This window comes from Myotis daubentonii, chromosome 15 (genome assembly GCF_963259705.1).
Source record: "Myotis daubentonii chromosome 15, mMyoDau2.1, whole genome shotgun sequence".
NCBI classification, from domain to species: domain Eukaryota; kingdom Metazoa; phylum Chordata; class Mammalia; order Chiroptera; family Vespertilionidae; genus Myotis; species Myotis daubentonii.
The window spans coordinates 27,161,206-27,188,044 of record NC_081854.1 but is presented as its reverse complement, the minus strand read 5'-3'; the positions used below and the strand labels follow the sequence as shown (position 1 = coordinate 27,188,044).

The following is a 26,839-nucleotide window of genomic DNA, read 5'->3' as shown; positions in this document are numbered from 1 at the left end:
ACAATTTCAATGATTACCACCTCAGGACCTTATTTCATCTACCCCTTCATCATGCTTTGGCAAGTCTCCGATACATCCTTTCATCTATAAGCATTTTTATGTGTATCTCTAAAAATTATGGACTTTGCTTTTTCTTGTTAACCATAATACTATCATCTCGCTTATTTCAGGTAAAACTTTATGGCAATACCACTTCATAAGTGTGCGTACTTCCTATTGCAATGCATTGGGAGGCGCTCCCGGATTTTGAGGCCGGCAGAGCAGAGCCTGCAGCTGGGCTCCCACCTCAGAGAGGCCCTCCAGGGGGCGGGGCCGGCTCGCGGAGGGAGGAGGTGCGCGTGCGCAGCGGGGCGCACCGTCCGGGCTGCCGTAGTTCGTCTGCTCACGTGGGTCCCCCGTCGTCATGGCGGCCGTTAGGAAGCCAGTACTGCTCGGTCTTCCGGACGCAGCGGTGCGTGGCCGCCCCACAGGGCCAGGCGCCTGGACTGCTAGCAAGCTGGGCGGCCTTCCGGTGAGATGGGGCGCCGGAGTCGGGTCGGCGGGTGCTGGTGCGGGGTGAGGGGTGGGCTGGGTCCCGGGCGCTGTCCGGTCTGAGCGCCGCCCCCGCCCCCGCCCTCAGGACGCCCTGCCCGCGGTAGCAGCGCCGAGGCCAGTGTGTGAACATTGCAGGCAGCCGCTTGCCTTGGTCGTGCAGGTGTACTGCCCGCTGGAAGGCTCCTCGTTCCATCGGCTACTGCACGTGTTCGCTTGCCCCAGCCCCGGGTGCGGCGGCGGCGGGGCGCGCAGGTAGGTGCCGGTGCTGGGGCCGCCCCGGCGCACCGGGCTGGGTGGGCAGCCGGCCGGCGGTCGGGAGTGGGGCCCTCACCGCAGTTATCTTTACCCTGAAGCTGGCAGGTGTTCCGCTCCCAGTTCCTGCAGATGCGAGAGAAAGAAGTGCCGGACACTCAGGTAAAGAGGTTGTGCATGTTAGGATTTGCTGTGATTTGAGGGTATTTATAGAATATCGTTTAGGACAAACTTTAAGCCGTGTTCTTTTTTTAATATATGTTTATTGATTTCAGAGGGGAGGTAGAAATATCAATGATGAGAGAGAATCATTGATCGGCTACCTCCGGCATGCCTCCTACTGGGGATCGAGCCTGCAACCCGGGCATGTGCCCTTGACTGGAATGGAACCCGGGACCCTTCAGTCCACAGGCCAATGCTCTATCCACTGAGCCAAACCGGCTAGGGGCATTTGGAATGTTGTTTGCTCTTTTCTGAACCACAAAATGCTATTTCCTTAAGGTTTTGTTAGTTGTTTCTTTTTTTTAAAATATATTTTAGTGATTTTTTACAGAGAGGAAGGGAGAGGGATAGAGACTTAGAAACATGGATTAGCTGCCTCCTGCACACCCCCTACTGGGGATGTGCCCGGAAACCAAGGAACATGTCCTTGACTGAAATCGAACCTGGGACCCTTCAGTCGGCAAGCCGTCGCTCTAGCCACTGAGCCAAACCAGTCAGGGCTAGTTGTTTCTTTTAATATACACTGAAGGTCTTGAGGCACATAGCTTACTGATTTTTTTGTTTGAGAAAAAGTATGAGTATATACATATACATGGTTGTATGTAATACATATATGTGTTTATAGTAAATAGTCTTACTGTGATATGTATATATGTATATGTATAAAACTCATTTAATAAGACAAACTCTGAATTTAATAATCTAAAAGTCAGGCAAATTGGTAGCAGCAGAACAAATTTCAGCCTCCCTTTGCCTATAAATGTCTAGATATATTGGGTCAGCTTTAGCTCAAGCGGTTACTTCGGATTCTGCTTGTTGCAGACACATATATATATATATGTATAGAGAGAGAGAGAGAGAGAGAGAGAGAGTTCTTAATATGTGCCAAGCACAGTACTAGCAATACTGGGGATAAAAAGATGACCGTGGTGTCTGCCTATATTTGCAGGGTTCAATTGCAGATAATAGACAAGCAATTTGACTTTTTAAAGGTGAGACTTAAAATTAGGTTTTTGCTAACGTACTGGACAGGCTGGAGAAGGCAACTTCAGGAATGACCTCCAGAATGACACCTCAGAACAGGTCTGTGAGGGAGCTGCTAGGCTACCTCTGCTGCAGTCAGGAAGCTGAGGTGTGGGCTCGTGAACTGGTAGTTGCCCTGGTCAGAACTGTTGACTCCAGAGCCATGCTCTCTCTCCATCTGCAGACTTTTGCTTCATGGCCTCTCAAGTTTGTCTTTCTCTCTGGTGGACCTGATTAGCAGACCCCTGATCATATTTGGACCCCTAGCTGCTAAGGAGTCTGGAAAATGTAATTCTTTTCTGCTAGATTCTGCAATACATGAGGCACAGCTGAAAGAGTTTGGAACAGGTGGTTGAACAAGGCACTGTACTGCATCTGCCATACTGCCCCTAAAGAGGAAAGACATTATCTGCCACCTCCAACGTGCTTTTGAGTAAATGGGGTCCATGAAGTGATCAGATTGTGCTAGAAGGGAAGTGGCTGTGTGAAGCCTCCCTCCGGGAGGTCAAGGGATGAGTGGCTGAAGCCAAGGGAATAGGTGAGGTCACCCAGGTGTGCTTGGACCTCATTCCCTGGATGTTCTTCCAGAAACAGGAAAATGGCCTTGCAGCTGAGGATTGGTGTGAAGGTGCGGATGACTGGGGAAGTGACAATGAGGAGGCGCCTTCACCACAGCTTACCTTGGGTTTTGGAAATGATTCGAACAGTGCCAGGGACATAGACTGGACTGCCCAGCTCCAAGACCTCCACCTTCAGGAAACTCACACGAATGCTGCTCTTCCTGTGCCTCCTGGGGAAGGAATGGCCTTGCCTTCTGTGGTGCCACAGTTCCTGCCCCGCTACATCTGTGTGGTAGATGAGGATGATTACAGAGACGTTGTCAGTCTAGATCATGCGCATAGTCTTCTCAGGGAATATCAACAACGAGAAGGAATTGATATGGAACAGTTGCTTTCCCAAAGGTGAGAATGTGTGCAGCTGAGGTTAAGAGGTGACTTTATCAGAAAGCTGCCACAGTAGATACCCTTTGGTTTTACCCTAATACATGGGAGAACTTTTACAGGCAGAACTTGTCTGTGTAAGACCTTTTTGCTTCAATTTCTTGAGTTAGCTTGAAAACAGAAGTTAGGGATGCTACCTACTTATACAATAAGATGTGTTCACTATCTCTCTCGTTTTCTCTTTCTAAATGTATAGCTGAGACAGGTAAGTTAGAAAAATGCTATTTGTGCCCTGGCCAGTGTGGCTCAGTTGGATGACCCTCTGTTCTGACATGTAAAATGGAAGTGACTTTGATAAATATTGTCTTATCATCAGATGGTTTTGGGAGTCAAGTGAAAGAGTAGGTCTTGAAGGGCTACATAAACCAAAGCTCTCTAAAGACGTAAGCATGATTATTTTGCTGTTATAATGTAATTACAACAAGATACTTGGAGAGATGACCGGGTTCTGTACCAGAGCACTTTCATTCATAAGCTTTTTCGGAATAATTTGGGGTTGCATAAAGACGTGTTGGTGTTTGAAATAATCCAAATGGAGAAAGAAATGGAAGGAGTCATTGGGCACAATGACTCTTCACATTGCAAACCATTATTCCAGAGTTGAAAATGGTTAGGGAGCAAGGCGTGGGCAAGGGGATTACTGTTATACATTATAATGTATTAAATTTATGATATTTAAATTGTTTGCATATGTTAACTTTGGTAAAAAAAAATTTTTTAATTACCTTGTTTGCTCTTCTAAATACTATTAATTCTCTAGATAAAGACACTCAAAACTATTTTCTGATTCTCTTTTTAGTCTTCCTAGTGATGGTAATGAAAAATATGAGAAGACCATAATTAAAAGTGGAGATAAGATATTTTACAAATTCATGAAGAGAATTTCTGCTTGTCCGGAGCAGATTTTGAGGTAAAGGTACAATTTTCTTTTATTCTTTCTCTTGATATGTTAGTTTGGAAAACACAGGAAAGTAAAGTGAGAAAACCAGTATGCCTCAGACTGAAGCTAAGATTTTAGTATATTACATTCACTTATTTTTTTATGCATTTGGATGCATGGATGCAGGTAGGTATTGTGTATTTTTTAAAACTATAATTGGGCCCTGGTTGGTTTGGCTCAGTGGATAGAGCGTCGACTTGCAGACTCAAGGGTTGGGATCCTAGTATTAATAATTTTTCTTTTCAATAAACATTCATTGGTATTGAAAGGTTGTTGTATATTAAAAATTCTTCAAAATGTTTTTTCTGCTTTTCCTTAAACTAAATTTTTAATAGGTACTGTATTCCTAAGTCTCAAATATAAAAATGTGTACATAAGCATATATGTATAAATATAATGATTCCTTTCTTGCCATCCACAGTCTACTGAGGGTACTGTTGTTAGTTTCCTATGTGTGCTTATAGTTTCTTTATGCATGTATAAACAAATATAATGATTATGTATTACTTTTTTTTTTTTTTACACAAAAGGATGCATTTGAGGCAGATTCTGGACCTTGCTTTTTTAACTTTACATTGTATCTAGGAGTACTGTATTTTTGTAGTACATTGAGAATTTTTTTTTAAGAAAAGCTTTATAGTACTGTGTAGTCCCTTGTCAGTATTTCTTGGACATTTAATGTTATTCCCAAACTTTTGCTACTTTAATTCCTACTGGTGATATAGCAAAGTTTAATTCTTACTGGCAGTCTATAGTGTCTGTTTTCCTATAGTCTTACCAGTAGTGTGAGCTTCATGCTTTTGTATTTCTACCAATTCAAGGTAAAAGGGCATGTTGGTATAATTTTTTTTGACATCTTTCTCTATGTTTTTGAATCATTTCTATCTATTCATATCCTTTACTCATGTTCCCATAAGTTCTTAGTCCTTTTGATTTTCAGGAACTCTTATGTAGGGTATCCCCAAAAATGTATATATGCACTTTGAATAATTATAAGGGCAGTGTTTATTAAAATACATCTCATTTTCAAAATTGTGCTATCAGCTCTAGCCAGTTTTGCACAGTGGGTAGAGCATCGGCCTACAGACTGAAAGGTCCCAGGTTCAATTCTGGTCAAGGGCACATGCCTGAGTTGCAGGCTCCATCCCCAGTGGGGGGCGTGCAGGAGGCAGCCAATCAATGATTCTCATCATTGATGTTTCTAACTCTCCCTCTCCCTTCCTCTCTGAAATCAATAAAACATAAAATTTTTTAAATTGTGCTATCAGCTGTTATATTGTGTATATATTTTTGGGGGGACACCCTGTATTACAGAGATTAGCCTTTATTATTATGATTAATTTTCTTGATTTGTTGTTTGATTTTGCTTATAGATATATCATTGGGTATTTAAGTGTTCCCATCCAATTTGTTTCAGTTTTGCACAGTTTAGTGCTGCATTACTGAAATCAGTAAAAATACATGTAAAAATCTTCTATATTTTCTATATATAAAAAAGCCTAATATGCAAAGTGTCCCCTTGGTTGTTTGATCAGGATACTGGGCATTCGATCGCTCACTATGATGTGCACAGACCATCAGGGGGTGGCGTGGAATGAAGGAAGGCCCCAGCAGCCGGGGAAGGGAGGCCCCGGCCGGCAGCCAGAAGGCCACAATCGACCCTGATAGCCAGCCAGGCTTAGGGACCCTACTTGTGCATGAATTTCATGCACCGGGCCACTAATAAATAAAGACCTTATGCCTGGCCAGTGTGGCTCTGTGGTTGATCATCGACCCAAGAACCCGGAGGTCACAGTTTGATTCAGGTTCAGCACATGCCCAGGTTTCCGGCCATCTTCAGTGGGGGTGAACAGGAAGCTGATGACAATTGATGTTTCTCTCTCTCCCTCTCCCTTCCTCTCTCTGCAATCAATCTCTACTAATAAAAGGCCTGTGCCATGATGCTATAACACGGAATGACCAAAGACTGGTCACCAGGAGGCTGTGTGCACAGCAAGGCGCACGCGGGTGGGTGGGGACTTGACTCTGAGTCCCTCGTCCCGCCCGGCACCGTGGGAGTCAGTCTGGGTCCCACCAGTGCAGCAGGTCTGGGTCTTGCACGATATTGCACGCTGGGCCTCTAGTAAAAACATGTTCTTAAAAAATAAATAAAAGCCTTAAAAAAAATAAATTCTAGTTCCTCCACATCCTTGCCAGTACTTCATATGGTCAGTGTTTAATTTTAGTCATATTAGATGATGTGTAGTAGTAGTAGGAGGAGTATTTCCTTGTGGTTTTAATTTGTATTTCCTTAACGACTAATGATGCTGAATATCTTTTCAAGTGTTTCTTTTCCACCTGTATCTGCCATCTTTAGGAAAGTATCAGTTCAGATCTTTCCACTATTCTTCTATTGGGTCATTTATTTTTTTGTTTTTGAACTGTAGGAATTCCTGATATTTTCAGGATATGAGTTCTTTTTGAGGTTATATACATTTCAAATATTTTCTCCCTTTCTGTGGCTTGCCTTTCATTTTATTAATAGGGTCTTTTAAGGCAAAGTTTTAAATTTTGATCGAGTCCAACTTAACAGTTTGGGTTTTTATTTTTATCCCCTCTTATATTTTTTACTTTTTAATAAGTTTAAGTACTTGAGTACAGCATTACACAAATCCTGTGTCCAGTGGCCTTAGCAGAAGGTTGCTTTGGAATTTGTCTCGGGCCATGCCACTGTTCCATGAGGACATTGACTTTCCCCAGATTGCTCTGGTTTTCTTAGGTTTCCCACCAGGAGTCACTGTTGTTTTTTGCCTGAGCACATGTTTTTCCTACATGGAATTCAGTTTCATCTCAAGCATAAGCACCTTCAGTTTTAAGAAGAGCTGCCCTAGCTGGTTTGGCTCAGTGGATAGAGCCTCGGCCTGCGGGCTGAAGGGTCCCGGGTTCAATTCTGGTCAAGGGCACATACCTGGCTCAACCCCTAGTAGAGGGCATGCAGGAGGCAGCTGATCAATGATTATCTTTCATCATTGATGTTTCTCTCTCTCCCTCCCTCTCCCTTCCTTTCTGAAATCAATAAAAAATCCTATACAGTAGGTCCTTGGGTTACATCAGAGATCCGTTCCTAAGGCGCTTCGTAACATGATTTTAGCCATAAGTTGGAACCCACCTACATAAGCACCTACATCATTCACATGGAGCACATACTCAGCAGTAATGAAGTGAAACAGTAAAAAAAATTTAAAAGAAAAATAATTTCTGACCTTTACTTGTGGTAAATCTACACTAATAAAAGAGAAAAATGGTAATTGGCGTACAGCGCTACCCTTTTCATTGGCTAATCAGGGCTATATGCAAATTAACTGCCAACTAAGATTGGCAGTTAACTGCCAACAAGATGGCGGTTAATTTGCATATGTAGGCACAATGCAGGGAGGCGAAAGGGAAAGCAGGAAGAAGCCCCCTGCCACTGACAGTGATCGGAAACCCAGGGGGGAAGCCCCCAGCCATGATCGGAGAATCAGGTGCCTTTTCCACCCTGGCCAGTGATAGCAGGAAGTAGGGGTGGAGCCAGCGATGGGAGCTGGGCACGGTCGAAGCTGGCAGTCCCAGGAGCTAGGGGTCCCTTGCCTGGGCCTAAAGCGAAGCCCACGATCGCGGGGCCGCTGCAGCTCCGGGTCCCCACTGCCCGGGCCGGACGCCTAGGCCAGAGGCGTTAGGCCTGGGCAGGGGCGGAGCCTGCAACCGCGGGAGCTGGGGGTCCCCTGCCCAGGCCTGACACCTCTGCCGGAGGCCTCAGGCCTGGTCAAGGGGCCGATCCGGTGATTGGTGATCGGAGGGTGATGAGGGTCAACTCCTCTGGCCGAGGCATCAGGCCTGGGTGGGGGGCGGAGCCGGGGATTGGGGGGATATGATGGTCCCCTTGCCCAGGCCTGAAGCCTGGGTCAGAGGCGTCAGGCTTGGGCGGGGGGCAGAGCTAGGGATTGGGGGGATATGATGGCCCCCTTGCCCAGGCCTGAAGCCTGGGTCAGAGGCGTCAGGCTTGGGCGGGGGGTGGACCAAGCGATCAGAGGGAGATGGGGGCCCCCTGCCCAGGCATGATTCCTGGGCCAGAGGCCTCAGGCCTGGGCGGGGGTCAGAGCCAGTGATTGGGGGGAGATGGGGGTCCCCTGTCCAAGCCTGACACCTCTGGCGGAGGCGTCAGGCCTGGGCAAGGGGCCAATCAGGCGATCGGAGGGTGATGGGGGTCTACGCCTCTGGCCGAGGCATCAGGCCTGGGCAAGGGGCAGAGCCAGCAATCGGAGGGGTCTGGGGGTCCCCTGCCCAGGCCTGATGCCTGGGCCAGAGGCATCAGGCCTGGGCTGGGGGCAGAACCAGTGATGGGGGGAAATGAGGGTCCCCTGCCCTGTCCAATCGCAAGGGGCCGATCCTGCGATTGGAAGGTGATGGGGGTCAACGCCTGAGGGCTCCCAGTATGTGAGAGGGGGCAGGCTGGGCTGAGGGACACCCCCCTCCCCCCACCCAGTGCATGAATTTCGTGCACCGGGCCCCTAGTAAATAATAAACATAAAGCACATATGTACGTACATACGTCGAAATGACGGAACTTTTTTTTTATATATAAATAAATGGGAGATGGTGACATAACCATGAAATGACGTACGCCGAGGCTGACGTAACCCGAGGACAGTCTTCCATATAATAAAGAGCTAATATGCAAATGGTCGTCATGCCTTCGTACCCTTGCGCCCTCACTCCGGGGTCAGGGGACCTGAGGCCATGCCCCCTGCCCCAGTGCTGGAGCTGGGGAACCTGAGGCTGCACCCCTTGCCCTGTGGGGCTTGACGGGGGTGGGGATGACCAGGTCTGGGTCGCGCAATTTTGAGGCGTGCGCGGGTGGGTGGGGACTTGACTCTGGGTCCCGCGGCACATCCTAGACTCTGACAGGAGGGAGATTTTCATATACATTTTACTAATTTTCTTTCATCTCTGACACATATTATAGAGAAAGGGTATATAGCAATATTAAAATATTTCCTCTAATTAATTCCCTTTTAATGTGCATGAATGTTGTGTACTGGGCCACTAGTTTAAAAATAAGAAAGAAGAGCTGTGTTCTAGAGACCCCACTTACAGCCAGCAGCCTTCCAGACATATTTGTTGTTTTAGAGTTCCTGTTCCCAGATGGTGGAGAGGCTGGTTTTTTGTTTTTGTTTTGCTTGAGAAAGTTCTGCCTAAACCAAGATAAAGAAGGGTTTTTTCTGTGTTTTCTTGTAGAAACTTTTAGTTTCAGTTTTTTTGTTGTTGTTTTTTAATATATTTTATTGATTTTTTAAAAATATATTTTATTGATTTTTTTACAGAGAGGAAGGGAGAGAGAGAGAGATAGAAACATCGATGAGAGAGAATGATCAGCTGCCTCATGCACGCCCCCCAGTGGGGATGTGCCTGCAACCAAGGTACATGCCCTTGACCGGAATCGAACCTGGGATCCCTGAGTCCGCAGGCCGATGCTCTGTCCACCGAGCCAAACCGGTTCGGCTAGTTTCAGTTTTTACATATAGGTCTGTAATCCATTTTCAGTAAATTTTAATATATGACATATGAGGATCAAGGTTTATTTTTTTCCATGTGAATAGCCAATTGTTCATGCACCAGTGTGGTCCCTCAGCATGGCCTGCCAGAATCTGGGCAGAGCCGCTCCCACTATAGGAGTGCACTGACCACCAGGGGGCAGCTCCTGTGTTGAGCATCTGCCCCTGGTGGTCAGTGTGCGTCATAGCAACCAGTTGACCAGTCCCTTAGGCTTTTTTTCAGACATCCCTCTCACAATTCGGGACTAATTGCCCCTAACTGTTTCTGCCTGCCAGCCTGATCACTCCCTAACCAGCCGTGGGCAAACTACGGCCCGCGGGCCGGATCCGGCCCGTTTGAAATGAATAAAACTAAAAAAAAAAAAAAACCGTACCCTTTTATGTAATGATGTTTACTTTGAATTTATATTAGTTCACACAAACACTCCATCCATGCTTTTGTTCCGGCCCTCCAGTCCAGTTTAAGAACCCATTGTGGCCCTCGAGTCAAAAAGTTTGCCCACCCCTGCTAACCGCTCCCCGGCCAGTCTGATTGACACCTAACTGCTCCCTGCCAGCTTGATTGCCCCCAACTGCCCTCTCCTGCCGGCCTGATGGTCCCCAACTGCCCTCCCCTGCCAGCTTGATTGCCCCCAACTGCCCTCTCCTGCCGGCCTGATGGTCTCCAACTGCCCTCCCCTGCCGGCCTGATTGCCCACAACTGCCCTCCCCTGCCGGCCATCTTGTGATGATACCACATGTGACGCCACTAGGCTTTTATTATATGGGATTAGTGTTGTCTTCTTATCTCTTACTGGGAGAGGAATGTTAAAACCTCCAACTATGATTATGGATAGCTTTTTCTCCTGTCATTTTGTCTCATGCATTTTGGTGCTGTTTTAAGTTATGTACACTTAGTGTTATTATATTTATCTGAGGAACTGGCGGTATTATAATTATGACATGTTCCTATTTATTTCTGCTCATACTCCTTCCTTTGAATGCATTTTGTCTGATGCTAATATAGCCACACTAACCTCCTTTTGTTTAGTCTTTGTTCACTCTTTTATTTTTGACTTCTTTTCTTATATTAAATATAAAGTATATTTTTATATAAGTTATCAACTTATTTAAACTAAAAAGTAAACAAAAACAGTTCACCTATTTGCCTACCTCCCAACCTCCACCTCTGGCAATGACCAGACTGCTTTCTGTATCTATGAGCTTGGTTTTTGTTTTCTTTTAGATTAATTCTGCATATCAGAGAGATCACATGGTATTTATCTTTCTCTGACTTATTTCGCTTAGAGTCAGTCCATCTTTACATAAATGGAAATATTCATTCTTTTAAGTGAATGAGGCCCAGTGCATGGGAATCATGCACTGGTGGGGGGCGTGGCCTGCAGGGATCTGCCGCTGTGGGAGCACCACTGCTCATCCCAGTCAGCTGAGCGGCTGTGGACCCATCCTCTTAGCGGCTACTCCCTGGTCCGGCATCTTGCGTGGAGCCGGAGCACTTGCCTCTCCAGGGGCCCCAGTAGGAGCTGGGCCCAGGGAGAGTAGCACTGAGAGATGGCAGAGTAGGCCTCAGTCCTGTGGCAGCCATGAACCCGCTTCCAAGCCTCCAGGGTCAGCTCTGCGAGCCTGGCGGCAGCACTGCACAACCTGCAGGCCTCCAGAGGAGGCAGCAGGGAGTGAGGAGGAGGAGGAGCCTGGAGCAAGAAGGCAACAATCACAGCCTGGGTTCCTGCCTGTTGGCCCAGGGTTTTCGGAGAGAGCAGCCGCTCATCCCAGTCAGCCAAGCTGTGCTCCCACTGTGGTAGCTCACTGACTACCAGGGGGCAGCTCCTGTGTTGAGCGTCTTCCCCCTGGTGGTCAGTGTGCGTCATAGCGACTGGTCGACCACTCGTTCTGGTTGTTCTGCGGTTTGGTTGCTGGGCTTTTATTATATAGGATACTAGAGGCCCGGTGCACAAAAATTTGTGCACTGGGGGAGAGGGGGGTCCCTCAGCCCGGCCTGTGCCCTCTCGCAGTCTGGGACCCCTTGGGAGATAACGACCTGCTGGCTTAGGCCTGCTCCCGGGTGGCAGAGGGCAGGCCCAATTCCTAGGTGCAGCCCCTGGTCGGGCTCAGAGCAGGGCCGATTGGGGAGTTGGGGCGCCTCCCCGTCATGCACAGAGCAGGGCAGATTGGGAGGTTGTGATGCCACCCTCAGTCACGCTCAGGGTAGGGCCAATTGGGGGGTTGGGGCACCGTCCCCTGTCACACTCAAGGCAGGGTCGATGGGGAGGTTGCGGCACCACCCCCTGTCACGCACAGAGCAGGGCCAATCAGGGGGTTGGGGCACTGCCCCCGTCACACACAGAGCAGGGCCCATCAGGGGGTTGGGGCACCACCCTCTATCACCCACAGAGCAGGGCCGATCAGGGGGTTGGGGCGCCGCCACTCTCACACTCAGGGCAGGGCCGATGGGGAGGTTATGGCTCTACCCCATCACTCACAGAGCAGGGCCTGTGGGGGGGGGGGTGGTTGGGGAGCTCCCCCCTATCAGGCACAGAGCAGGGCTGCTCAGGGGGTTGGGGCCCCGCCCCCTGTCACAGAGCCGCAGGGCGATCAGGGGGTTTGGGCGCTGCCCCCTGTCACGCTGATCCCGTTGCTGGGAGGCATATTACCCTTTTACTATATAGGGTAGAGGCCTGGTGCATGGGTGGGGCGGGCTGGTTTGCCCTGAAGGGTGTCCTGGATCAGGGTGGGGGTCCCCACTGGGGTGCCTGGCCAGTCTGGGTGAGGGGCTGAGGGCTGTTTTCAGGCTGGGAGTGACTGAAGTTCCCAACCGCTCCTTTTTTTCTTTTTTTTTTATTCTGGGCCAGCTTTACCTTGAGGCTTGGCTCCAGCTCTTAGGCCTCCGCCGCTGAAAGTAGGTTTCTGGCCTTTGCTTACAATGTTGCGAATCTGTTGGCTGAAGTCCGGCGGTATTTGTTACGATGTTTCTTAAACTGCCCGCTCAGAGGCCTGCAGCCACAGGCGGGGAATGTTGGTTTCCTCCAACGATCCTCCGTCACTGAGGCAAACAAGCCTCATGTTAGTTTCAAGCTGCCTGGCTGTCGGCCGCCATCTTGGCTGACAGTTAATTTGCATATCTCGCTGATTAGCCAATGAAAAGGGTAGCAGTCGTATGCCAATTACCATGTTTCTCTTTTATTAGTGTAGATACACACACACACACACACACACACACACACACATATATATACACACACACATATACACACTTAAAGCACAATTACTTTTTAATTTTGTTTCAGAGAGGAAGGGAAAGGGAGAGAGAGAGAGAAGCATTAATGATGAGAGAGAATCATTGATGGGCTGCCTCCTGCATGCCTCCTACTAAGGATCAAGCCCACAACCTGGGCAAATCAGCCAGGGCTATACCATAATTTCTTTACCAATTTATCCATTGATGGACATTTACGTTGTTTCCATATCTTGGCTAGTATAAATAATGCTGCAATGGCCCTAACCAGTTTGGCTCAGTGGATAGAGCGTCAGCCTGCGGACCGAAGGGTCCCAGGTTCGATTCTGGTCAAAGGCATGTACCTTGGTTGTGGGCACATCCCCAGTGGAGAGTGTGCAGGAGGCAGCTGATCAATGTTTCTCTCTCATCGATGTTTCTTTCTATCCCTCTCCCTTCCTCTCTGTAAAAAATCAATAAAATATATTTTTTAAGAAGTAATGCTGCAATGAACATGGGGGTGCATCACATATCTTTTCAAGTTAGTGTGTTTATCTTCTTTGGATAAATACCCAGAAGTGGAATTGCTGCATCATATGGTAGATCTGTTTTGAATTTTTGAGGAACCTCCGTACTGTTTTCCATGTTGGTTGCACCAATTTACCTTCCCACCACCGGTCCACAAAGTTCCCTTTTCTTCACATCCTCACCAATACTTGTTCTTTCTGTGTCTTTTATTTATTTATTTATTTATTTATTTATTTATTTATTTATTTATTTATTTATTTATTTTTATTGCTTAAAGTATTACAAAGGGTATTACATATGTATCCATTTTATCCCCCCGCCCTAGACAGTCCCCTAGCCTCCCCTATCACCCCGTGTCTTATGTCCATTGGTTATGCTTATATGCATGCATACAAGTCCTTTAGTTGATCTCTTACCCCCCTACCTCCTGCCCCCCAACCCTCCCCGGCCTTCCCGCTGCAGTTTGACAATCTGTTTGAGGCAGCTCTGCCTCTGTATCTATTATTGTTCAAAAGTTTATAATGGTCTCTATTGTCCATGAATGAGTGAGATCATGTGGTATTTTTCCTTTATTGACTGGCTTATTTCACTTAGCATAATGCTCTCCAGTTCCATCCATGACGTTGCAAATGGTAAGAGTTCCTTCCTTTTTACAGCAGCATAGTATTCCATCGTGTAGATGTACCACAGTTTTCTAATCCATTCATCTACTGATGGGCACTTAGGCTGTTTCCAGATCTTAGCTATGGTGAATTGTGCTGCTATGAACATAGGGGTGCATATATTTTCTGTGTCTTTTAAACATATATATTTTTATTGATTTTTAGAGAGAGGAACATCGATGTGAAAGGGAAGCAGGATCAGCTGCCTCCTACACACCCCCTACTGGGGATGTGGCCCACAACCTGAGCATGTGCCCTGTCCTGGAATCAAACCAGCAACCTTTGAGTGCACAGGATGACACCCAACCTACTGAGCCACATAGGCCAGGCTGTTATTTCTTTTTGATAATAGCCATTCTAACAGGTGTGAGGTAATAATCTAAAATATTTTTCTTAAGCAGCTTAAATATATGGGTTTTGCCTTTTTAAAATTCAGGCTGTTTGCCTTTTGCCTTTTACATGTTTTGTGTGTTTTTTTTGTAATCCTCACCTGAGCATATTTTTTCCATTGATTTTTACAGAGAGTGGAAGGGAGGGCCCAGGGGAGGAGAGAAAGAGAAAGAGAGAGAAACACATCGATGTGAGAGAGACACAGTAATTGGTTGCCTCATTGAACTTGCAACCCAGGTACATGCCCTTGACCTGGAATCAAACCTAAGACCCTTTGTTACAAGGGCCAGTGCTTTAACCACTTACCACACTGGCCAGGGCTATGTGGTTTTTAGTCCTTTAATGTAATTACTGGTGATGGTGGGTTAATTTTAATCATTCTGGAATTGGATTTTTTCCCTTTGTTTATTTTGCACCTGTTTTCCATTTTGGTTAACCTTCTTTTCAGTGAATTGAGTTTTTTTAGTTTATGATTTTTTCAAATATATTTTTATTGGTTTTAGATAGGAAGGGGGAGGGAGAGAAAGAAAAAAAAACATCAATGATGAGAGAGAATCATTGATCAGTTGCCTCCTGCACGCTCCCCACTGCGGTTAGAGCCCGCAATCCAGGCATGTGCCCTGACCAGGAATCAAACTGTGAACTTATTTTAATTATATAGGTTGATGCTCAACCACTGAACCACACCAGCGGAGATGGTTTATGATTTTATCTCCTTTCCTAACTTTCTGTAATAGCTCTGTAGCCTTTTTAGTGCTTGCTTTAGTGATTATAATGTACAGCTTTGACTTATTAGTCTACCTTCACTTAGTAGTTTACTCCCATGAGCTGAGAACCCATCCAGATTCCCATTTACCTTTCCCCTGCCCTTTGTGATCTTGTTTTCATATATCCACTTCTATAGATGCTATATACCCCATAAACATTATTATTTTTGCTTTAAATAATCAACAGTTTTTATTTTTTTATTTTTTTAAATATATTTTATTGATTTTTTACAAAGAGGAAGGGAGAGAGATAAAGAGTTAGAAACATCGATGAGAGAGAAACATCGATCAGCTGCCTCCTGCACATCTCCTACTGGGGATGTGCCCACAACCCAGGTACATGCCCTTGACTGGAATCGAACCTGGGACCCTTCAGTCCGCAGGCTGACGCTCTATCCACTGAGCCAAACCGGTTCTGGCAATCAACAGTTTTTAAATAAAAGAAATGTACGTGTGCAAAATGAAATAAAAATACCTGTTAGAAGGGCTTTTCTATTTATTCACCTATTTAACCTTTTGGTGCTCTACATTTCTGCATGCAGATATAGGCTTCCAGGTGCTATTTGTCTGAAGAACTTATTTTAATTATTTTTTTGAAGTGAAGACTTGGAGACAGTCTTTAGGTTATGTCTGTCTAAAAATGCATTAATATTTTTTTAATGGATATTTTTATTAGATATAAATATTACTTTTTACTTTTTTCTTTCAGTACTGAAAAGATTTTGTTCTATTATCTTCTTTAGTGTATCCATTAGAAATTCTTATTGTTTCTTGTTCTGTTTTTAACATATATTTACACTTTGTGTACTTTAGAATTTGTGTGTTTCAATTTATTCTGCCTGGGATTTGCTGAGCTTTTTGGATTTATGGGTTAATTACTTTTCATTAATTTTGGAAAAATTTTGGTCATTATTTTCAAATATTTTTTCTATCTTTCCATCTAGGACTCTAGTGAATTGCATGTTAGATTATATGAAATTGTCTCATGATTTTTAAAGCTTTTTTTCCTTTTGTTTTAAATTTTCACTTTTTGTTTCATTTTGGATATTTCTATTTTCCTCAGACATACAGATTTTTTTGTTTCCAGTTTACTATTTTCCTTTATTGAATGAAGTTATTTCTGATACCACATTTCTGTTTCAGTCTTGTCATTTCCATTTCTATGTTAAATTCCTAATCTGTTTATTGCATGGTCACCTTTCCTTCTAGATTTTTTTACATGTGTATTACTGGTATTTTATAAAATCTTTTTCTGATAATACCATTATCTTGTCTATGGGTCTCCTTGTATTGACTTGCCTTATGGATTAATTTTTTTTTTAACATATTTTATTGGTTTTTTACAGAGAGGAAGGGAGAGGGATAAAGCGTTAGAAACATCAATGAGAGAGAAACATCGATCAGCTGCCTCCTGCACACCTTCTACTGGGGATATGCCCGCAACCAAGGTACATGCCCTTGACCAGAATCGAACCTGGGACCCTTCAGTCTGCAGGCCGATGCTCTATCCACTGAGCCAAACCAGTTAGGGCTGGATTAAATTTTTCTGCTTCTTTGCATATCTAATAACTTTTTTTTAAAAATTGTTTACCAGAAATTATATGTTGAAGAAAGGTAGTTACTAAAGTAAATATTTACTCCTTAGAAGGGCATGCCAGTAGTGAGGAGGTCTGAGTCGATTTAATTTGCAGTTGAGCTGAATCTGGGCTTTGTGGCATTTTTATTTAGATTAAGTTCCACATTGGCTTTTGTGCCTTCATCCAAACTTTGAATCAAGTATTGATAAAACTTCAGTATCTTGCCATGCTTTACAGGCTTGCTGCTGGTGTTGTGAGCCTATGGCTTTTCTTTTTCTCTGGCTTAGGCCTGGTACTCTGCAAGAAAGAAACAAAGTTTGCAAAGTGAGCTCTTAGATGTTGCAATGTGACTTGTATGTGCTCCTGACTCTGTGTTTTTTGTTTCGGTGCCTAGGTATTCCTGGAGTGGACAACCACTGTTTTTGACCTGCCATACATCAGAAGCCACTGAGCTCCCAGCCTGCAGCCACTGTGGAGCCCAAAGGACATTTGAGTTTCAGCTTATGCCAGCACTGGTCAGCATACTAAGAAGTGCTAATTTAGGTAATAAGCCCTTTATTAATTTGAGTTTGTGGATTTATGACACTAAATTGGAATTATTTTTAAATGAAAGACTATTTTGTTTTACTTATTAATAAAATATAAGCATATTACAGAAAATTTGGGAAATTGAAATTATGGTAAGGAAATTTATAATTCAGTCAATCTAATGAATGCACTGATAACAATTTAGTTGATTTAAAGCCACACTATTTTCTGTCCTTAAAATTACTTTCATCTCACCCTATCCGGTTTGGCTCAGTGGATAGAGCAGACTGAAGGGTCTTTGGGTTTTATTCCGGTCAAGGGCACATGCCTGGATTACGGGCTCAAACCCCAGTAAGGGTGTGCAGGAGGCAGCCAATCAGTGTTGCTCTCTCATCATCTTTTACAAATTGCATTTACATGATTATAGTTATTTTTAGAAAAAAATGAAAAGACCCTGGCTGGGTGGCTTAGTTGGTTGGAGTGTCGTCCCGTACACCCAGATGTTGTGGGTTCGATTCCCTAGGGCATATACCTAGGTTGTGGTTCCATCCCAGGAGGTCACCCACAGGAAGCAACTGGTAGATGTTTCTCATCATTGATGTTTCGCAACTGGTAGATGTTTCTCATCATTGATGTTTCCCTCTCTTTCTCTCTCTGTCTCTCTTTCTCTCTCAAATCAATAATAATAAAAAAATGTCCTGTACAGGAGGCAGTCATACAATGATTCTCTCTCATCATTGATGTTTCTGTCTCTCCCTTTCCTTGCTCTCTGAAATCAAAAAAATATATATTAAATCTTAAAAAACAAAACAAAAAGAAGCCCTAGCCGGTCTGACTCAGTGGATAGAGTGTCAGCCTGCAGACTGAAGGGTCCCAGGTTGAATTCCAGTCAAAAGCACATACCTTGGTTGCAGGCTTCTCCCTGGCCCAGGCCCTGGTCAGGGCTCATGCAGGAGGCAACCTATTGTCTCTCACATCAATGTTTCCCTCTCTCTTCTCTTTAAAAAAAAAAAAAAGGGAAACAAAAACCACAGGTGAGGATTAAAAAAAACAAAAAGAAGTAAAGGCCTTCCTAATGTCAGTTACTAGAGGGAACTTTTTCTTTTTCTTTTTCTTTTTTGCCCTCCACTCCCACCCTCCCGCAGGAACTTTTCTTTTTTAATAGATTTTTCGAGAGAGAGAGAAACATCCGATGTGAATGTGAAAGTGAAACATTGCTTGGCTGCCTCCTACACACCCCTCACTGGGGATCACGCCCACAACCCAGTCACATGGCCAGGAATTAAACCCAACAACCTTTCAGTGCACAGGATGACGCCCATCTAACTAACTGAGGCGCACTGGCCAGGGCTAGAAGAAACTTTTTTTTTTTTTAATATATTTTATTGATTTTTTTTTACAAAGAGGAAGGGAGAGGGATAGAGTGTTAGAAACATCAATGAGAGAGAAACATCGATCAGCCGCCTCCTGCACACCTCCTACAGGGGATGTGCCTGCAACCAAGGTACATGCCCTTGACCGGAATCGAACCTGGGACCTCTCGGTCCGCAGGCCGACGCTGTATCCACTGAGCCAAACCGGTTAGGGCTAGAAGAAACTTTTTTTATTGCAAGTTTATTTTCTTATACTTTCCTCTAAACATTTTATGTGTATACACATGTAAAACAGTTTTTTGGACAAAAATAGGTATACTGTTTTATAGCCTCTCATTCTTTCTGATATACTTGGGTAATTTTTTCCATTTTAATATATTAGAATTTTTTGCAAATAGCTTTATTGAGATGTAATGGCATATAACAAAACTATATATTTTAGGTGTGCAGTCTGCTAAGCATTGACATATGTATACACAGGAAATCATCACTGCCAGTGTCAAAGTTATGAATGTGTTCATCACTCTCAGAAGTTTTCTCAAGCACTTTGTATCCTGTTTTACCCCTTCTGTTAACCCGATTGACTTTTCATTATAGATTAGTTTGCATTTTCTAGAAATTTTATAAATGGAATCATTTACTTTTTGTTTGTTTATTTTTACTAATAATTACTTTGAGATACATTCATATATTGTATATCAATAGATCACACCTTTTTTTCTTTTTTCTTTTTTTAATCCTCACCCAAGGATTTTTTTTATTGATTTTTTACAGAGAGAGAGAGAGAGAAGCATCGCTGTGAGAGAGACATATCGATCGGTTGTCTCCCCCACACATCCCAACCTGGCCAGGGATTGAACCTACAACTCAGGCACATGGCCTTGACCAGGAATCAAACGTGGGACCCTTTGGTGTCTGGGCTGACACTCCAACCACTCGGCCACTAGAGCAATAGATCGCATCTTATAGCTGCTGATTGCTATTTTATGGATATATCACACTTTGTTATTGATGGACATTTTTTTAATTATAATGTGTTCCCACATGGGGCAGTTACAAATAAAGATGTTATGAAGATTTATATGGACAGAGGCTTTAACTTTTTTTTTAAAATATATTCTTATAGATTTCAGAGAGGAAGGAAAAGGGAGAGAGAGAGAGATAGAAACATCAATGATGAGACAGAATCACCGATCAGTTGCCTCCTGCACGCCCCCAAATGGGAATTGAGCCTGCAACCCGGGCACGTGCTCTTGACCAGAATTGAATCTGGGACCTTTCACTTTGCAGTCGGATGCCTTATCCACTGAGTCAAACCAGCCAGGGCTGATTTTTTTTTTTTAAAATATATTTTATTGATTTTTTACAGAGAGGAAGGGAAAGGGATAGAGAGTCAGAAACATCGATGAGAGAGAAACATCGACCAGCTTCCTCCTGCACACCCCCTACTGGGGATGTGCCCGCAACCAAGGTACATGCCCTTGACCAGAATCAAACCTGGGACCTTTCAGTCCACAGGCCGACGTTCTATCCACTAAGCCAAACCGGTTAGGGCGAGGGCTAATTGTTTTTTAATAATAGTTTATTTTGTTGTTGTTAGGCTGTTTTTTATTTTATTTTATTTTATTTTTTATATATATATATAAACTAGAGGCCCAGTGCATGAAATTCATGCACGGGTAGGGTCCCTAGGCCTGGGCAGTGATCAGGGCCGATCAGGGCCTTCAGGCTGCTGGCCGGGGCCTGCCTTCTTTCCGTTCCACTTCCTGGTGGTCAGTGGACGTCATGGTGAGCAATCAAACTCCTGGTCTCCTGGTTGAACTCCCAAGGGGACACTTTGCATATTAGGATTTTATATAGAGAGATATTTTTTATTGATTTCAGAGAGGAAGGGAGAGGGGGAGAGAGAGAGAAACATCAATGATGAGAGTCATTGATCAGCTGCCTCCTGCGCGCCCCCTACTGGGGATTGAGCCCGCAACCCAGGCGTGTGTTCTTGGCTGGAATCGAACCTGGGACCCTCCAGTCTGCAGGCCGACGCTCTACCTACTGATCCAAACCAGCCAGGGCTATTTGTTTATTTTTTTCATTTTATTTTTTTTAATTAAATCTTTATTGTTTAGATTATTACATTTGTTCCTCTTTTTCCCCCCCATAACTCCCCTCCTCCCAGTTCCCGCCCCACCCTCCGCCCTCACTCCCCACCCACTGTCCTCATCCATAGGTGCACGATTTTTGTCCAGTCTCTTCCCGCATCTCCCACACCCCTTTCCCCCCCAAGAATAGTCAGTCCATTCCCTTTCTATGTCCCTGATTCTATTATGATCACCAGATTATTCACTTGATTCTTAGATTCACTTGTTGATAGATGCATGTTTGTTGTTCATAATTTGTATCTTTACCTTTTTCTTTTTCTTCCTCTTCTTAAAGGATACCTTTCAGTATTTCATATAATACTGGTTTGGTGGTGATGAACTCCTTTAGCTTTTCCTTATCTGTGAAGCTCTTTATCTGACCTTCACTTCTGAATGATAGCTTTGCTGGATAAAGTAATCTTGGTTGTAGGTTCTTGGTATTCATCACTTTGAATATTTCTTGCCATTCCCTTCTGGCCTGCAAAGTTTCTGTTGAGAAATCAGCTGACAGTCGTATGGGTATTCCCTTGTAGGTAACTGAGTTTCTTTCTCTTGCTGCTTTGAAGATTCTCTCTTTGTCTTTTGCTCTTGGCATTTTAATTATGATGTGTCTTGGTGTGGTCCTCTTTGGATTCCTTTTGTTTGGGGTTCTCTGCGCTTCCTGGACCTGTAAGTCTATATTTCTTTCACCAGGTGGGGGAAGTTTTCTGTCATTATTTCTTCAAATAGGTTTTCAATATGTTGCTCTCTCTCATCTTCTGGCACCCCTATAATTCTGATGTTGGTACACTTGAAGCTGTCCCAGAGGCTCCTTACACTATCTTCGTATTTTCGGATTCTTTTTTCATTTTGCTTTTCTGGTTGGGTGTTTTTTGCTTCTTCGCATTTCAAATCTTTGACTTGATTCTTGCGCTCCTCTGGTCTGCTGTTGGGAGTCTGTATAGTATTCGTTATTTCAGTCCGTGTATGCTTAATTTCTAGTTGGTTCTTTATCATAACATCGAGGGTCTCATTAGTTTTCTTGAGGATCTCACTACATTTATCGGCGGCTTCTAGATAGATCTTAAGAGACCTTAAAAGTGTGGTTCTGAACTCAATATCCTCCATTGACAGTTTTGTCCTGTTTCTTTGTCTCCGCATTTTTTATGCTTTCTTGGTACACCCCCTAGTGGTCTTTGTGCGCAGTCTTGTTGTACTTAAGCCTTGATTGATGTCGGCAATACCGGGGGTGATTTGACCTCCAGGCTAACTGGCTATGAGAGTCCACTGTGTCTGCAGTGGGAGAGCTTCTGTGCTGGATCTCTAGGGCGGTGCTAATCTAGCATTTGCCTGAGGCTATCTGGCAAATGGCTCTGAGCAGGGCTTGGGCAGGGCGGGTCCCCAGGGATCTACAGGGCGGGCAGGAGCGAGCAGTTATGGCTGCTCTCAGTTCAGTCCCTAGGGGCTTTGCCTCACAGAGTCCCAGCAACAGCTGCAAACCTCGGAGAGAAAGCTGCCTTCGAGTTCTGACCGAAGCCAGACAGTCCCGCTTCTCCCGTTTGAGTCTGGGTCCCTAGGGACTCGCCCGGATCTTGAGCTCAGAGTCTGAAACTCCCTCTCGATTGAAAACAACAACCGCACCCTCCGCCGCCAGCCCGCTCACGCGCACTCCGCACCTGAGTATTTCACTTCAGCACTGCGCCGCCTCTGAGTCTGGGTATGATATTCTCTTTCCTCCTAGTTGTAGAATTTCCACTCAGCCAGCCTTCCTGTGGTTCTGGATGATGTCCGTTCTGTCTTTAGTTGTTTTTCTGAAGTGGTTATTTGAGGCAGCAATCTCCGGCATTAACCTATGCCGCCTTCGTGGTTTCTCCAAATTCTTCTATTTGTTTATTTTTTAAGGTTACTCAATTTATTGTAAGTACTGAGTTTGTTTTTATTTTTTATTTTTTTTTAAATATATTTTATTGACTTTTTACAGAGAGGAAGAGAGAGGGATAGAGAGTTAGAAACATCAATGGTAGAGAAACATCCATCAGCTGCCTCCTGCACACCCCCCACTGGGGATGTGCCCGCAACCAAGGTACATGCCCTTGACCGGAATCGAACCTGGGACCCTTGAGTCCGCAGGCCGACGCTCTATCCATTGAGCCAAACCTGTTAAGGCTAAGTTTGTTTTTATATGTATCATCTTTTGTTATGCTTTATGTTTATCATACTTTTCATTTGCATTTTCTTTTTTTTGGTTTAATAAATCTTTATTGTTGAAAGTATTACATATACCCTCTTTTTTCCCCATTGACCCCCGTCAGCCTGCCCCCAACCTCCACCCCCTGCCCCAGGCCTTCACCACCCTATTGTCTGTGTCCATGGGTTATGCATATATGCATAGAAAGTCTTTGGTTGATTACTTTCCACCCACCTACCATCCCTCGCCTCTGAAATTCCGCACTCTGTTCCTTGCTTCCATGTCTCTGGATCCACTCTGTTCATCAGTTTATTTTGTTACTTAAATTCCACATATGAGTGAGATCATGGGATACTTGTCTTTCTCTGACTGACTTATTTCACTTATAATGATACTCTCCAGGTCCCTCCATGCTCTCTCAAAGGATAAGATATTCTTCTTTTTTACTGCTCCATAGTGTTCCATGGTATAAATGTACCAAAGCTTTTTCATTCACTCATTTATTGATGGGTACTTCAACTGTTTCCAGATCTTAGCTATTGTTAATTGCTCTGCTATGAACATAGGGGTACATACATTCTTTCTGATTGGTACTTTGGGTTTCTTAGGATATATTCCTAGAAGTGGGATCACAGGGTCAAATGACAGTTCCATATTTAATTTTTTGAGAAAACTCCATACCGTTTTCCATAATGGCTGCACCCGTCTTCATTCCCACCAGCAGTGTACTAGGGTTCCTTTTTCTCCACGTCCTGGCCAGCACTTTGTCATTTGTTGATTTATTGATGGTACCCATTCTGACAACTGTGAGGTGATGCCTCATTGTCGTTTTGATTTGCATCTCTCTGATGATCAGTGACTTTGAGCAAGTTGTGTTCCTGGGCTGAAGAAACTGCAAGGAGGCTAGTCGCTAGGGAGAGGAAGCCGGGCGTTGCTATGTGACATCATTACCCAGAAGGTCGGACATTTAGCATATTAGCCTTTTATAAATATAGATCTTTTGGTATTAAATGTTGCTTTTTAGAAAACCTATTTTCCCCCTTTGTAACTAACATGCTAGGACACCTGTAGAATTTTCTTTATTCATGAAGTCCAGTCACTAAACTAGTTACATCTTGCTGTCCTATTCTATAATTGTTCTATAGTCCTTTTATCATGGGACAAGATGGGTTTTTGGACCAATATATTTTACTTTCTTTTAATTTCTGAATATGTTTTGTTGCACGTAGCTTTTCTGCTGAAGCAACACCAGTTGCTTTAGTCACCTTACCCTCTGAAATCCATGTTTTAACATCTTTTTCCTTTACCTCTGCATTCATTGAGATTCTCTCAAGTTTTCCCTTTCTGCCTATAATTAGGTTTCACCTGTCTTTTCTGTTCCTTGTGCTTTCAGATATTTTTCTTTAGATGTTTAATGGGCTGTTTTGACCTTCATGTTTCTTCTTTTTCTGACCCCCTCCATAACCTCCCAACTGTGACATGTCTCTGAGCTCAGCCTTCATGTACACTACTCAGGTGCTCAGTATCACTACTCAGGTACTCAGTATTTTATTTCTTTTTTTCGTTATGTATTTATTGATTTCAGAGAGGAGGGGAAAGCGAGAGAGAGACAGAAACATCATTGATGAGAGAGAATCATTGATCATCTGCCTTCTGCATGCCCCACACTGGGGATCGAGCCCGCAACCAGGGCATATGCCCTGACCAGGAATCGAACCGTGACCTCCTGATTCATAGGTCAAAGTTCAACCATGAGCCACACCAGCCAGGTGGTATTTTATTTCGTGTACTACCTTTTTTCCTAACCTGGTGGTTCATAGTTCTGAGGCTCCAGCCTTCTCCTGTCCTCTGCAAATGCTTTTGCACATGCTTGTTAGAAATTATTTCAAATACACGAGGTTATTTCCCCCAAATCAGCTCTAGTTTGGTCTTCTGTCGTCAGGCTTTGATCATTTTCTTTCCGTTAAACCTGTCTACATTTTTCCCCTGGGCTGCTTCAAACCAGGTATCCACCTCATCCTGTTGTCCTGTCTTCCTTTTCTGATATTAGCAGGAGTTGTATTGCTCATGTTTCCTTGGTACCATTCTTCATGGCTCCATCCACTGACAAATTTCTATAACTCTTAGGATTTATTTTCTATTTTTTGCCTGAGTCCTTTCTTGGTGGTAGTGTCTTCTGTTGGAGTGATGTATTTTTAAATGTCAGATGGTCTAGACAGCTGTAATGAAGACTTGTTTCGATTTTCGTTTATTTTTAAATTATATTTCCCTGTTAAATCTGCTTTTTGTCATCAGTGGTCACTTAATGTAGGAAAGAGTGTGACTGTATTGTGAGTGAAAGTTAGTGAACACTGTTTTTGCTTTACGTAATTATTTTTTCAGCTTGTAAGTTGAAATCACTCCTTGTATCAGTTATCCTGATATTGAGCCATCTTTCTCCTTTCCTTCTATCATCTAATTACTTAATCTCTTTGTTTGATGGTAAGCATATAACATGTGCCACGATGTGTTATAAGTATCTTACATGGAATAGTTTATTTATTTATTTATTTATTAATATTTTTATTGATTTTTTTACAGAGAGGAAGGGAGAGGGATAGAGAGTTAGAAACATCGATCAGCTGCCTCCTGCACACTCCCTACTGGGGATGTGCCCGCAACCAAGGTACATGCCCTTGACCAGAATCGAACCTGAGACCCTTGCGTCCGCAGGCCGATGCTCTATCCACTGAGCCAAACCGGTTAGGGCTGGACTAGTTTATTTAATCCCCCTCACAACATTGAGATGAATCTAATCATTATTACACAGAGGTGAAGTCACTTGCTGAAAGTGGTAGAGCTGGAATACAAACCTGAAGTCTTGCTCCAGAGTGGACTCTATCCACTAAGCAAACGCAAATATTGAGTGTATCTCATAACAGTTGCTCTTTGCTGGGATCCTGACTTTGTTATATTTTTCAGGTCTTTCTGTGGAATTTGGAACAGTTCTAATTTACACATGTGAGAAGAGTTGCTGGCCTCAAAATCAGCAGACTCCCATGGAAGAAGTTTGTATTGTACAAGAAGACCCAGATGAATTATTATTTAAGTAGAATATTTCCATTTTTAATATAAATTCAAATAAATTTTAATGTCCAAATTTGTGTTTTTACTTCATTTTGACTTACAAGCTATTCACTCTTGTTAAGTGTTGTCTCTCTTTTTGGCACCGTGCTGGGACTGAAGCGAGATTTAGAACCTCCTGGCTGTGGGCAGGTCTACCAGGATCAGTGGCCTTTCTCCACAGGGTACGCTTGGAATGAGCCTCCTCTGTAACCCAGAGGGCAGCTGTTCCATGCACAGCAGGCTGGTGGGCATTCTGGGAGGGTGAGCAGCTGAAGAGCCAGGAGCAGCCATCAGCCGCTAATTACCCCTGCTGCCTCTGCCCCTCTCTGGACTCTTGCAGTCCCTGGATGCTGACAGATCAGCTGCTTCAGGCTCCCACACTGACACTAGCTGTTTATACTGCCCCATGTTCCCCACCTCAGGCTCCCTGCCCTCACCCATTTCTACTGTGGACGAAAAAGGGGCCACGTACCAAACCCGACAAGCTCGGGGGAGGCTTGCATTGCGGGCTGTACAAACTCAGGGACTGAAAGTAACCATATATGGCAGTGATGACGAACCTATGACACGCGTGTCAGAGGTGACACGCGAACTCATTTTTTTGGTTGATTTTTCTTTGTTAAATGGCATTTAAATATATAAAATAAATATCAAAAATATAAGTCTTTGTTTTACTATGGTTGCAAATATCAAAAAATTTCTGTATGTGACACGGCACCAGAGTTAAGTTAGGGTTTTTCAAAATGCTGACATGCCGAGCTCAAAAGGTTCGCCATCACTGATATAGGGTGTTCTGAACATAAAGATTCCTAACAGTCAGTCATGGTGGGTAGTCATATTTTAGGCTTATA

At 44.0% G+C, this 26,839-nt stretch overlaps 1 protein-coding gene across 2 annotated transcripts; it reads left to right on the top strand.

Annotated features, from left to right (window-relative positions):
* Window positions 1-364: 364 nt before the first annotated feature.
* On the top strand, window positions 365-26,022 carry PDCD2L (programmed cell death 2 like). Of its 2 annotated transcripts, none has more exons than XM_059666963.1 (7): window positions 365-511; window positions 620-786; window positions 888-948; window positions 2,620-2,993; window positions 3,832-3,942; window positions 17,075-17,223; window positions 25,845-26,022. In XM_059666963.1, exons 1-7 carry the CDS (start codon window positions 404-406, stop codon window positions 25,973-25,975), a joined length of 1,101 nt encoding a protein of 366 aa, XP_059522946.1. In that variant the 5' UTR covers window positions 365-403; the 3' UTR covers window positions 25,976-26,022. The 2 variants fall into 2 exon arrangements, with proteins under 2 accessions (XP_059522946.1, XP_059522947.1); XM_059666964.1 differs by having other exon boundaries at window positions 373-511; window positions 695-786.
* The last annotated feature ends 817 nt before the right edge of the window (window positions 26,023-26,839 follow it).